General features: G+C 40.6%; 1 protein-coding gene across 1 annotated transcript; it reads left to right on the top strand.

The window, feature by feature from the left end:
- Window positions 1-11,152: 11,152 nt before the first annotated feature.
- On the top strand, window positions 11,153-12,103 carry LOC129669136 (olfactory receptor 2B11-like). Its single transcript, XM_055597241.1, has one exon. The coding sequence runs from the start codon at window positions 11,153-11,155 to the stop codon at window positions 12,101-12,103; it is 951 nt and encodes a 316-aa protein (XP_055453216.1).
- Window positions 12,104-14,207: the final 2,104 nt, after the last annotated feature.

Genomic DNA, 14,207 nt, shown 5'->3' with positions numbered 1-14,207 from the left:
TTTTTTTTTTTTTTTTTTTTTTTTTTTTTTTTTTTTTTTTTTTTTGTCTTGTTTTGGTTTTTCAAATTATGTGACCGCTAGTACATTGACTAAGCATCACAGCAAGGCAGATCTCACCCCTAAGACTAGCTGGGTAAAACTAACTGGACTTGGTGTGGAAAGAAAAAAAGAGAGAGAGAAGAAATCTCCGAGTTGGGTGAGAAAAGTGTGAGGGAAGAATGGGTGGCAATGGGAGGAGCTGGAGAAGAAAGCCCTTAACAGGTGAGCCTTGTCTCCAGACCCATCTAATTGTCTTTATCCTGAGACCTCCACACATTGTTTTTGGAAGTATTGATTTTTCATAGCGTTTTACATATGTAAAATGAGTAATCTTCTTTTTAAATTCAACTGTTTATTTACTCAGTTTATCTCCATTTACCTGCACATTGCGTCTGATTTAGGGTCCTTGATCTGTCAGTCATTAGAAAGAGCATCAGGGAAGTGTTTTAAAAATAAATCCCTTGTGTGTGTGGCATTCTCCCCCCACAATGAAAACACATTCTTTTCTTATACAATGTATCCTGATGACAGTGTCCCCTCCTTCTGTTCCTCACAGTTCCTTCCCACCCTCAGGATCCATTTCCTTTCTGTCTCTCATTAAAAAAGAAGAGGATTCTAAGAGATAACAACAAAACATAAGAAAATAAAATATAATAAGGTAAGACAGAAACCATCACATTGAAGTTGGACAAAGCAAACCAACAGAAGAAAAAAATCCAAAAGAAGACACAAGAATCACACTCTTTCACACAATCTGGAAGCCCATTAAAACACGAAATTAGAAAGCATCATATATACACAGAAGGACCTGGTGGTCACACAGACCTTGTGCTGGCTGCTTCATAATATGTGAGTTCATATGATCTTTACTCAGTTGAGTTAGGGAGCCTGTTCTGGTGTCCTCCATTCCTTCTGGCTCTTACACTCTTTCTTCCTCCTCTTCCATGGGACTCCCTGAGCTCTAAGGGGAGGGATTTGATGGAGATATCCAATTATGACCTGAATGTTCCAAGATTTATCTCTCTCTGCATGTCTGTATGTGGTTCTTTGTATTTTTTTCCTCATGTGCTGCAGGAGGAAGCTTGATGATGGCCGAATAAGGCACTTATCTATGAGTAGTGTAGAACAATATTAGGAGTCATTTTATTAATCCTTTTTTTTTTTTTTTTAAGACCAGTAGTATTGGTTTTACTCCAGGTTTCTGGGAAGTCTGGGCTCTGGTTCTTGTTCACCTTAGCAGTGTTGTGCATGGTTAAGGCCCGTCTTGTGGAGTGGGCCTTAACTCAAACCAGAGATTGGTTGGTTACTCCTACAAGTCTTGTGCCACTGTTGCTCTAGCGTAGTTAGTATTCAGGACAGAACTGTAGATCCAAGGTTTTGTGGCTGGGTTGGTTCATTCACTTCTCATTTGGTAGATTGCAGAGTATCTTGCTGTACCAAAGATACTAGAAGATAGGGGTGAGAGTCTATGTGGGCACCAGATTCTTGTAGCCAGGCTGGGATTCCACTGGAGGGAGGGGGCCATCCATAAAACCTTGGCCCCAAATCTATTTTGCCTACAAGAAGTATGGAAACGTGGCTATAGAAACTTCCTAAACCATATGAAGGCTGTCCTAATGAAGTCTCCAAATTATGGGAGAATCAGAGTCCCCAATGGTCATCTCTTGTAACCAAACAAAGCTTCCAGTATCTGGACTAAGTTACATCCAATTGGGTTACAGGTTATGTTCAATGAGTTGTATAGGTATTGTCTTTAGCAACAGGGCATTTCTATAAGTTCTTAGAGAGCAACTTAATTGTCCTGGCAACAGCCTGGGTTATTTGTGGATTTCTACCATGGGATCCCTTTAACCAATAACTCAATTGTAGGATGTAGAACCCAAACTAGATCTGATGGACTGGGGAGATGGTGTAGATGGTGTCATATTTTGGGTTTTTGTTTCCAATTTACTTACTATTAAAACATTTACTTTGAAGACTGTCTGATGGAGGTCTTGAATAGATTTTTAAATTTGCTCATCTGTTTGTTTGAACCTTTTATATGATCATCAATTCTTTTAAAATGTACGACTGATTTATTATTTTTTTTGTAGACATTTCGTCTATCTTTGTAGTTTTGAATTCTATTATATGGGAGTTGGTTATTTGGGTCAAGGATGTAGTTGTATCATATTTCTTGAGTTTCTTTGTCAACTTTTGAACATTGATTAGAGTAAATTTTTCTTTGAGTGTTGACCTCTTTTTTATGTCTATTTGGATATTTTGTTTTCTGTAACTCTTCTTAGGGAGATAGTTTTGTGAAGTGTAGCTATAGGGGACTGGTGCTGCCTGGTGTTGGTTATAAAAGGAATTTTAGGGGTTAAAAACCCTTGTCATCCCTTAGATTTTGCGGACACTCTAGGGACAGAACAACAAATGCGAGACTCACTGATGTCTGCATACTCACTGGGAGCTGTGGTTGTAACAGTAGGCCCAAACCAACCTCACAGACTGAAAGAATATAGACTTCTGGTCCTGCAACGACCACTGGAATCTTACAAGTCAAAATCCTCGATCTGACCCATTGTGACCTGTGAGATACTGAAATTACAGCTCAGTTTCTCAGTGGAGCTAGAGCCCACTGAAGCTGAACCTGTGGCCCTACATTGATCTCTAGGGCAAGTTGGGATGCTCTTTGGTCCCAATGAAGCTGGAAGCTTGATTACATTTTCTGCACAGATTCAGCAAATCATTAACTGAGCACGTGCTTGTTATCACATAGCAGAAAGTAATAGCTTTGGGGAGGCCAGATGAATCCACCCAGCTGACAGATAATGCATTCTAATCCCATGTGTCCTATTATTCTTTCGAACAACAAACTTAAAAAAAGATATATTATTGTCAGGTATAGGTCACACCAGTCAGAGGGACAGGTGAGCTGCAAGCTGAAGTATCCTACTCCCATCCCCAGAATTGGTTCCCCAAGACCCATTCCACAACCCCACCCAACCCCCGTTTCCCCACCACCTGCCCCTTGACTGGGCCACTGCCCGAAATTCTCACAGACCCCAGCTGCTCAGATGCAGGCCACAACAGTCAGCAGGACAGGTAAGTGAGCCCCTGCCAGATGAATTGCCCCACTCCCTAGGCTAGGTTCCTCAAGACCCATTCTGTTTTATCCCCTTTCCCACTCCACCACCCACCCGGTGGCTGAGCCCATGCCCCCAGTGCCAGCAGAATCCCTTTGCTCAGTTTCAGGCAACTGCAGTCAAAAGAACAGGTGAGTGACTTGTCTGCCAGCTGAACTGACCCACTCTCTAGACTTAGTGCCCGAAGACCCATTCCACTACCCCCATCCCAGCCCTCCTTGTAGCTGGGCTCCTGCCACAACCCTAACCCTAACCCTAACCCTAACCCTAACCCTAACCCTAACCCTAACCCTAACCCTAACCCTAACCATAACCATAACCATAACCATAACCCACAATTCCAGCAGACTCCTGGTGTTCAGGTGCAGGCCACAGCAGTCAGAAGAACAGAAGGCTCCTGCTGCATCAATCAAGCTAGTTGCCATAATAGAAGCTCCCATCCTGGTCAGAGACTCCCTGCTGAATCAGAGATTCCCTACTGAATTCAGACTTTCAGAAATCCAGGTCACAAAGACTAGAAGACCAGTGAGGAAATAGAAATCAAGGAACAAAACACCCTTCCCACCAAGACAAACTCAGAAATCAGTACCTAGATCTAAAATCATCCCAAACCGGGCTGCCTAAATGCCAGTGTAAGAGCACAATCAACAACATCCAGGGCAATATGGCACCACCAAAGAGACTAGCTAACCTTTGACATTAATACCGGAATATTTCAATACAACCGAAATGCAAGAAAATGATCTTAAAACCAATTTTATGAAGATGACAGAGGTCCTTAAAGAAGAAATGAAAAAAAAAATCCCTTAAGGAAACTGAGGAAAAGATAAGCAAGAAATTGGAGAAAACCAATAAATTCTTTAAAGAAAGCCAAGAAAAAACCAAATGAACAGGTGAAGGAAATCGTTGAAGACCAGAAAATTAAAATAGTAGCTGATTGAAATAATGGAATGAGCTAGTGGCAAGACAAAGTTATTTATAAATAAGTGCAGGTTTATTGCGAGCAGCTGGGGAGAGAGAGGTGAGGGGGAGAAGCATGTGCAGAGAGAGAGAGAGAGAGAGAGAGAGGGAGGGAGGAGAAGGATGGAGGGGAAGGAAGGGGAAAGGGAGACCAAAATGAATTATATAGTGAAGAACCTCTGGAAAAGAGGAAGCCCCACCCCTAGTTGGGGAATTCAAGGTAGAGGGCAGGGTATACCAGCCTCACCTTGCAGCAGGTAGGGACTCAGATGTCTGAATGGATAAGAGGCAAAGCAATTAATCATCTTTGATCATTTCCTGCTGACATTGGAATGTCGATATTGGGGGTGGGAGGGCAAAAAGCTGGAATGTTGGCCAAGTCTGGGAAGAGCATTGCTGTCCAAAATCTGTGGATAGGAAACTGCAGGCAAAACTGGTGCAGTTTGTGAGGTTTAGGATGTGAAGAGTTTAAGTTAGCTTGGGTGGCTCCATTTTGAGATGAGAGACCATCTTTTGCACACCTGTGACCAGGGGCTGAACTCAGGTACCAGGAAATATCACAGAATGTGCACTTGGCAGAAAACAAAGTTAACCCTCCTAGCAACAGCTTTCAGAAGGAAATATCACAGAATAAATGCTTGGTAGAAAACAGGGATAATTTCCCTGGCAACAACCAATCAGAATCGGGTGGGAAAAATTTCCCCAACATTCCAGATGTAGTTTAGAAGAATAGCCATTGTAAGTTGAGCTTCAGCTAGAAGGTCACCTTACCCCTCTGACTTTTACCCAATCTTGTAATACCAAGGCATGGAACCCCCCCAGCTTGCAGTTTTTCCCCTTTAAAAACCCTGTTCACCCAGGGCTCAGGGTCCCACTTCTCTACTGCTGCATCAGTGAGACTTGGGTCCTAAGTTTGATTGCTCTTGTAATAAAGCTCTCTTGCTCTTGCATCGAATCATCTCCTGGTGGTCTCTGAGGGTCTTGTGAACTGGGCATAACATCTGGAGCACCTGAGTTCTGGATGCAGCTCTTGAGGAAACACGTGGCACGATGCTGGAACAGATATACATATTAGGGGCAGAAGATAAAGTTAAGGAGTTCAGGGAGAGAAAACGTCTTACTTGGGCATGCATTTGACATTCCTAGGCTCATGGTCTTGGCAGTTGGGGTCGGAAGAGTCCCAAAACTAGGGGAGGGATACCACCCTAAGGAGTCAAATGCCATTGTGCCCAAATCTTCTTGGAGGTTTTGCAGTCACCACTAGATGCTGGGGTCTCTGTCACATTAAGCTTTTTCATTAAACATTTAAATGCCATATTCTGCAGATTCTCTGACAGGTTAGAGGATCATAATCTATTGAGCACAGCTGAATCAAACAAAATTTGATTGTTTTTAATTACCCATCCTAGGCTTAACCTCAAAAACATAAAACAAGAGACTAGGTAAGGCTTAATCCTGTAATTAACTGCATCAGTTCTCAGCATGACTTCATATATATTTTTGAACTAGTATCAAAGTAAAAGTTTCAATTATATTTGTCTGTCAGCACGGTAAATGCACGAAGCTGTCAGCCCTCAATAAAGATGGCAGGGAAGCCATGACTCTCCCACAACCAAGATGACTGTCATTCATGGGACTGCTTTTAGTTAAGATGGCCACGAAGCCATGGCTCCACCCAGTGTATCCCCAAATCAACATGACAACCAGCCACATGTTGTAAGCAGCTGGCAGGGAGTGATTTAAAAGTGCCACTAGTGCCATTGCTGCTGCTGTCACCACCTGGGGGACCGTGCATGGGCAGGAAGGTAGTTGGGTAGAGGGGGGAGTGGGTAGGCAGGATCTGGAGCCACGTGTGCGGAGAGCAGCTGTAGGAAGTAGTGGAGACAGAGGAGCAAGAGTAGGTTGCCCAAAATCTTGAATAGATGCAGTTTGGAACACTTCTCGGAGACTTCCAGTGGCACCCATCTTCCCAGCCTTTGCCAGAATCCCAAGAATATAGAAAGTGGTGTCCCACTTCAATACTCAGGAATTGGTCAGTTTTGAGTAGAGGGGGTTGGTAACTTACACTCAAGAGGAGTAAACTCAGGGCTGAAATCAATAAATTAGAAACAAAGAAAACAATGCAAATATAATATCTGTTTTATTGTTGGAATCAACATACCCAAGATAAGACAAACTCTTAGCCAAACTAACTAAAAGGCAGAGAGACAGTATCTAAATTAACAAAATCAGAAATGAAAAGGAGGACACAACAACAGACACTGAGGAAATGTAAAGAATCCATTAGGTCTTACTTCAAAAGCCTGCATTCCACAAACCTGGAAAATCTAAATGAAATGAACTTCAACAAACCAAATAATCCAATTAAAAATTGTGTATAGATCTAGGCAAAGAACTCTCAACAGACAAATTTCAAATGGCCAAGAAGCACTTAAAGAAATGTTCAGCCTCATTAGCCATCAAGGAAATGCAGATCAAAACAACTTTGAGATTCTATCTCACACTTGCCAGAATGGCTAAGATCAAAACCACAACTGTCAGCTCATTCTGGGGAGTGTGTGAAGCAAGAAAAAAACTCCTCCACTGTCATTCACGGGACCATTCATGGTGGGAGTGCAAACACGCACAACCACTGTGGAAATCATTGTGGCGGTTTCTCAGAAAACTAGGGAATTGATCTACCATACAACCCAGCTAAACCACCCCTGGGTACACTTTCAAAGACATTTATTCCATCCTGTCACAAGGGCACTTACTCAACTATGTTCCTAGCAGCTTTATTCATTATAGACAGAAACTGCAAACAATCTAGATGTCTCTCAACCAAAGAATTGATAAGAAAATGGGGTACATTTACACAATGAAGTATTACTCAGCTGTTAAAAACAATGATATCATGAAATTTGCAGGCAATTGAATGGAATTAGAGGTAACCTAGACTCAGAAAAACAAACATGGCATGTACACACTTACAAGTGTATATTATCTGTAAAGTAAAAGGCAATCATGCTTTTTAGACCCAGAAAGGCTAAGGAACAAGGAGGATTTAAGATAAGGGTCTCCTGTGGAAGGAGAAATGGAATAGATTTCCCAGGTAGATTTGAACCCGTGGCATTGGGAACAGGAGGGATAGATGGGGAGCTGTAGGCTTACTTTTTTTTTTTTTTTTTTTTTTTTTTTTACCAAACTTACTTTCTTTAGGACTTTTACCTCCCTTCCAGCCCTCCCCTCACTCCCCATGACCTTAGGTAGGAGATTAGCAGGGAAAAGGGCTGTAGTCCTCTTTTATCTACTTCCTGCTGATTATGGTCGATAGATCTTTAGGTGATTACCAGATTCAGTTGTCAGGATACCAGCAGTCCAGTCCAAAGGCCAACGCAGAGCAGCAACGGAAGTCAGAGAAACCACAAGATTCAGCTGGATTGTCCAGGGAAGCTCTCTGAAATGTTTCTCTCTGCGTAGTCAAGTGTTAAAGCATCAGTACAATGATGTCGATCCAAAAAGCAGTGTCTCACTCTGCCTGGGTCTCCATATACGTCCTTTCCTCAAAGTCCATGGATGTTCTCAGCTGGCCAAAGTCATGCCCCTGATGTGAGAGAGTAAAATATCACATGCCCTCTCACAAGCCAACCTACAGCAAAACACCACGTTCCCAGCTTGCAGCAAAACATCACATGACCAAACTGAATTCAGGAACTTCCATTTCAGAGAGGGGAGAGAGGGAGAAAATACTGGGAGAAATGACTGGAATTAGGGGCATTTTGGGGGTAAAGTGAAAACCTAGTGCAATGGAACCTCCATGGAATCTATGAGAGTAATCCTAGCAAAGATTCCTAGCAACGGGGAACAAGGGGCCCGAACTGGCCATCTTCTGTAACCAGGGAAGGCCTTAAGTAGAGGGATTAGGATATGATCCAGCCGTAAAAACTTCAACCTACAAATTATCCAGTGTGCAGTGTTCTGGGGCTAGAGCCTAGCAGAATTATCATGAAAAAGACCAGGGAGATTCCATCCACCAACTGATGGGAGCAGATGCACTGTCCCAGAGCCGAACATTGGGCAGAGCTTAGGGAGTCCTGTGGAGGAGGGAGAGAAAGCATCAGAAGAACAAGAGAAGTCAGAGATACCAGGATAACAGGGCCCATAGGATCAAGTGAGTGGGACTTATGGGCACTAGGAGAGATCAGGGAACCTGTAGGGGTCGGTCTGACCCCTGCATACATGTTTTTATGGTTGTGTAATTCGGTGTTCTTTTGGAAATTCTAACAGTGGGAGTGGGAGTTGTCTCTGACTCTTTTGTACACTTGTAGAACCCTTTTCCTCCTACTGGGTTGCTTTGTCCAGCCTTGATGTACGACAGTCTTATTGTAGCTTGCTATGCTGTACTTGGTTGATGTTCCTGGGAGGCCTGCTTTTCTCTGAGCGGATGAGAAGGGACAACGGATATTGGGGAGAGAGGAGGTAAATGAGGGTGGGGAGAGCCTGCAGGAGACAGGAAGGAGGGGAAACTGTGGTAAGAATGTAATATATGAGAGAAAAATAAAAATTATTTTAAAAGATATATTATTCTTTATTTTATTTTTTGAGATTATAATATAATTACATAATTTTCCCTTCTCTTTCCTCCCTCCGAAACCTCCCTTATACTTACTCCTCCTTTCTCTCTTTTAATTTTATGGCCTCTTTAAAAAAATTAATTGTTGTTACATACATATATTTATATACCTGTATGCTCTTAAATATATAAGTACAACCTGCTCAGTCTGTATAATGTTATTTGCATCTATGTTTCAGGGATGACCATTTCCCATTGGAGGTATGCACATGCAGGCACACACGCACACACACACACACAAAGTCCATTGTCAAAGCCTGTTAGTTTCTTAAAAATCACATTGGAATGGATCAGCCTTTTCCAGTCTTACAAAGAAGTTAGATTATTATATGATTAGCACAGCAAGAATTTTAAGAATAATACTTTTAGAAAAATAATAAAAAAGTCCAGATCTTGACACCATAATAAATCTTAAGTTTTCCTAATGCCGTGACAATTTTTTGAGATTTTTTTTAGAGAAATATTTTTTAATAAAAACTATTTTAGCCCCAATGCATTTTCCATAACACATACTAAAATTTATTATTTGATTTTATTTTCTCAAGAAAATTAAAGGGAAGCATATCCACAAGGGGAATTTCTATAATGCCTTTTGCCAAGAAATTTCCACTGAGATTTATTATCTACATGGAGAGCAAAAGTCCCACAGCTTTATAAAGAGTGAGAGAACCTCCTTTCCTTCATTTCTGTGGGGCCAGAACTCAAACCCAAGGCCTTGTATAGACAAGGCAAAGAGTGTACCCCTAAGCCGAATCACCAGATTCTTCCTCAGCTATTTTTTTTTTCTGAGTAAAATTTTTTTTCTCACTTTAAAATTCATCTGATTTTTCAAATCAGGTATTAAGGATTTATGTTTTATAAAGCCACTGAATATAGAGGCATAGTCCATCTTTACCCACCATTAACAGTGAATTCTGATAAAAAGATCAAGATTCACTTTTACAAGACAGTACTGTTCCACCACAGAAGTCAACATTGATTTAAGGTAGGTATTTCATATGGGTGGAGTTTATTCATTTGATTTGATTTAAGTTTCACATAACTATGCATGCTATGTCTTCTCTATGCAAATTGGCATATTAGAGAAAGTGCGCATAAATGACATTTTGATACCAACAAATGCTTTTAGAATTTATAATATCAAATGCATTTTGAGGCAGACCAAGGATGCTTCTTGTATTGGCGCGTATTTCCTTAGTTAAAATAAATATACACAAATATGAAAATGTTGAAGGCATTAATGTTAGATTCAAGTGAGCTGATCTGCAAAATTTAAGAAAATAGAAGAAAAGAAGATGTAATCACTATGGGATGATAAGAACTTTATTTTGATGCAACTAGAAGAAGTATTGCATTAAATATTGTACATAAAAGTCAGGTGCCTGTGGTGGTCCAAGCCTGTAACCACAATGCTGGTAAAGCTGATGTAGAAATCTCAGAACAAATTTGAGGCTGCCAAATTTAACACATTGATTCTACATAGTGAATTCCAGGAAAGCCTAGCCTGCCGAGTAAGATCATGTCTCAAAATATATGACAGAAAGAAAGGCAGGGTGTGGAGGATTGGAGGAGAAAAGGTGTCCTTGTATGTAATAGACTAATTCGCTTAGCAGCTAAACAAATTGACAAAAATAATGCCCAACTGTCTAAATGTATGACAGATTAAAACTCACTGTTGTAATGTGAAATTACAGCTCTTTAATGTGAAATTCACTAATGTACTCATAGTATGCTGGTAAGTCATGTTGCCTTACTGAGCTTTTTTCTCTTGGGTTTGTAATAAATTATTTTTATATTATTTTTCAAGTTCTGATTTTTTTTCAAGAGCTCATTTCCTTATAAGTGAAATGCTTGATGTTTTAGCAAAAGTTTAAATTGGCAAAAATCAGCCGAAGGTTTGGAGAGTAGAGAAATATTTGTTGTTTCTGTGTAACTCAGGCTGACTCAGAGTTCTGATCTAACCCAAACAAATCCTTAGTTCAGCTAGATCATGGCAAGGGTCAGTAGATCATGGATGTTGGAAATCAGCATGAGGCAAGTGAATATGAGTGGTTCCTAGGCATTCTTTAGAATCATCCATGTATCATCCATATTCTTCTGGCTTGCATAAGATCAATTTAAATTTTCCTTTACTTATTCATTATTTTATTAATATATGCTGCATTATAATTCTTGGTTAAATGTATAGGTTCATTAATCTTTCTCAGAGATGCTAAAAGAGGATATTTGTGTCTTTAGACTATTAATTTTTATGTTTTCAAGTATCAAATCGGTTCAGTGGCATGGATTACAAGAAAAGTATATTAATAACGTAACTATTTTATTTAATTCAATGTCTTGACCATCATAGAAACTTCATACTAAAATACAAGTCTTCATCTTCATTTGAATCCGCCAGTCAACAACAGGAATGAATATAGGCAATGAAAGTGCTCCAAAGATCTTCATTCTTTTGGGTTTTTCTAACCACCCATGGCTGGAAATGCCCCTCTTCATAATAGTGCTTGTTGCTTATGTCTGCACAGTGCTGGGAAATATCACAATTATTGTCGTATCCAGGCTAGATCCTCAACTGGACAGCCCAATGTACTTCTTCCTTTCCAACCTCTCCTTCTTGGACCTGTGTTTCACTACAACCACCATCCCCCAGCTGCTTCTGAATCTTTGGGGTCCAGATAAATCTATCAGCTATGGAGGCTGTGTGGTGCAGTTTTATGTCTTTCACTTCCTGGGGGCTACCGAGTGCATCCTTCTGGCTGTGATGTCTTTGGACCGTTACATTGCCATATGCAAACCTCTAAGGTACCCAGCCATCATGAACCAGCAGCTCTGTATCCTCCTGGTGTCCGTGGCATGGCTGAGTGGTTTGGCTAACTCCTTGCTTCAATCAACCCTCACTGTCAAGCTGCCATTTTGTGGAAACAACAAGGTAGACAACTTCCTCTGTGAGGTCCCAGTGATGATCAAGATGTCCTGTGCTAACACGGCATTCAATGTCGCTATGCTCTCCATTGTAGGGACTTTCTACTCCCTGGTTCCCCTGTCACTAATTCTTGTTTCCTATGGGTTCATTGTAGCGACTGTGCTTAGGATTCGTTCCTCAGAGAGCAAGAAAAAAGCCTTTAATACATGTGGTTCTCATGTTGTTGTGGTGTCTCTTTTCTACGGACCAGTAATTAGCATGTATGTACAACCCTCATCTTCTAATTCCCAGGACAAGAACAAACTTCTGTCTTTGTTCTACAGTTTGGTGACTCCTATGCTTAACCCCTTCATCTATACTTTGAGGAACAAGGACATGAAAGGAGCAATGAAGAGACTTCTTGTCTCAGTGTATCACAGGGGAACAAAGCAAACATAACCTTTTATACCTACCCTCCATATTTGTGGCTTAGAAGGGCTTCAGTTCCAATCTTATCTCTTTAGCATTCAATAGCTCTGCTCTGTCTACATATGTCTGTCTTTCCATACTGCAATGGTTTCTTCAGTTACTGCAAACTGTAGGCCTAATTTGTCTGCAATTTGCACAAGCATGAAGAAGACCATATAAGTACCTTGCTTTGTATTTATTTAGAGATTTATTGTAGAAACCTAAGGAATTGGTAATAAATAAATGTTTGCTGATCTATTTTGTCAAGCTACAGCAATAGCAATGACAACAAGAATGACTCAGAACAACAAAACATTAATTTTTATGTCATTTTGCAAAATATGTAAAATTAATTTAGCTTGCCATTTACCACGGCTTAAATTTCATATTCAAGAATTAACTATTTCATATCTGGTCACAGGTTTTTTTTTTCTGAAACTGTTTCTCTATCCAAGGACCATGTATGGATATAACCTAGAACCTTTGCTCAGACGAAGCTTGTGGTAGCTCAATAACCATTTGGTTTCCCATAGTAAGGGAAACAGGGACTATCTCTGACAGGAACTCAATGGTAGGCTCTTTGACCTCTGCACCCACAAGGGAGGAGCAGTCATGCTAGGCCACAGAGAAGGACTTTGCAGCCAGCCCTGAAGATATCTGATAAAACAGGGCCAGATGAAAGGGGAGAAGGTCCTCCCCTCTAGTGGACTTGGAAAGGGGCAGAGAGAAGCTGACAGAGGGAGGGTGGGATTGGTAGGGAATAAGGGAACGGGATACAGCTGGGATACAGAGTTAATAAAATGTAACTAATAATAATAAACAATAAAATATTAAAAAAAAAGAATTAACTATTTCACAGCCAGGCATAGCGGTGCATGCCTTTAGTCCTAAAACTTGGGTGGCAGATGAAGATTGATCCCTGTGAATTCAAGGCCAGCCTGGTCTATCTAAATAGCTAAGGCCAGAACAGCCAGAGCTACATAGTGACATCCTGTCCTGAAAAAAAAATTAACTATTGCATGAATTTCTAGCAAGATGAAGTGCATAACTGTCCCATATTTTGTAAACTGTCAACTATATATCTACTAGTCTTTTAAAAAGAAAATACTTAAAAATTTTGACTTTTACTTTCTACATATCTTGATGGATTCCATCCTTTTGAGGTATTTGGCTAAAGCCACTCTTTCTAGGTTTCCAAAGGACAGAGTTGATGATCAAAATCCCTAGAAAGTTTTGTCAATCCTAGTATTGAGAATTGCATTGGGAAATGAGATGTATTCCATAGAGAAGAAAAATGGAAAGCAAAAAATGGATAAAAAATGGAAAAAATATAATGTACATTGTCTAGCAGATTATAAAATTTCACAGAGAAATGAATGGAAAGATTCATGATGATGTGGGGTGATATCTGTTGATTTTATTAATAATATCAACAAAATAAATTACTAATGGTCATTCTGTGCTCTCGAGCATAACAACAACCTTATCTTTAAACTTCTGTTTAAGGAAAATCTTTCATTGCTTCTCTAACAACCAAGAATATGTATAAGGTATTCATACTCTATCCATTATTTTCCTCCAAACAAGAAAAACAAAAGCTGCTAACTAAAAGAAAACTTGAGATACAATATACACTGATTCCAACCAATTTTTTATATAATTTTTTATTTATTACAATTTATTCACTTTGTATCTTAGCTGCAGCCCCACCCTCATCTCCTCCCAGCCCCTGCCTCCCTTCTTTCCTCCCTCCCTCCCTCATCTCCTCTCATGCCCTTTTCCCAGTCCACTGATCGTGAAGGTCTTCTCCACTTTTTTCTGATACTGACCTATCAGGTCTCATCAAGACTGTCTTTCATAGTCTTCCTCTGTGTCTTGGTCAGGCTGCCCCCCTCCCCAGGGGGAGGTGATCAAAGAGCCAGCCACTGAGTTCATGTCAGAGACAGCCCCTCCTCCCCTTATTAGGGATCCTATTTGGAGACTGAGCTGCCACAGGCTACCTCCGTGTAGGGGTTCTAGGAGACCCTATTCATGGACCATACTCCATGAATGGTCCTTGGTTGGAGTATCAGTCTCAGAAAAGACCCCTAGGCCC

This window comes from Psammomys obesus, unplaced genomic scaffold, assembly GCF_907164565.1.
Source record: "Psammomys obesus unplaced genomic scaffold, mPsaObe1.curated_primary_1811, whole genome shotgun sequence".
Taxonomy (NCBI): domain Eukaryota; kingdom Metazoa; phylum Chordata; class Mammalia; order Rodentia; family Muridae; genus Psammomys; species Psammomys obesus.
This window is presented reverse-complemented; position numbering and strand designations above follow the sequence as displayed.

What these genes read in the sequence shown, in the direction of transcription:
- LOC129669136 (XM_055597241.1), top strand. Translation starts at nt 11,153, where the DNA reads ATGAATATAGGCAATGAAAGTGCTCCAAAGATCTTCATTCTTTTGGGT.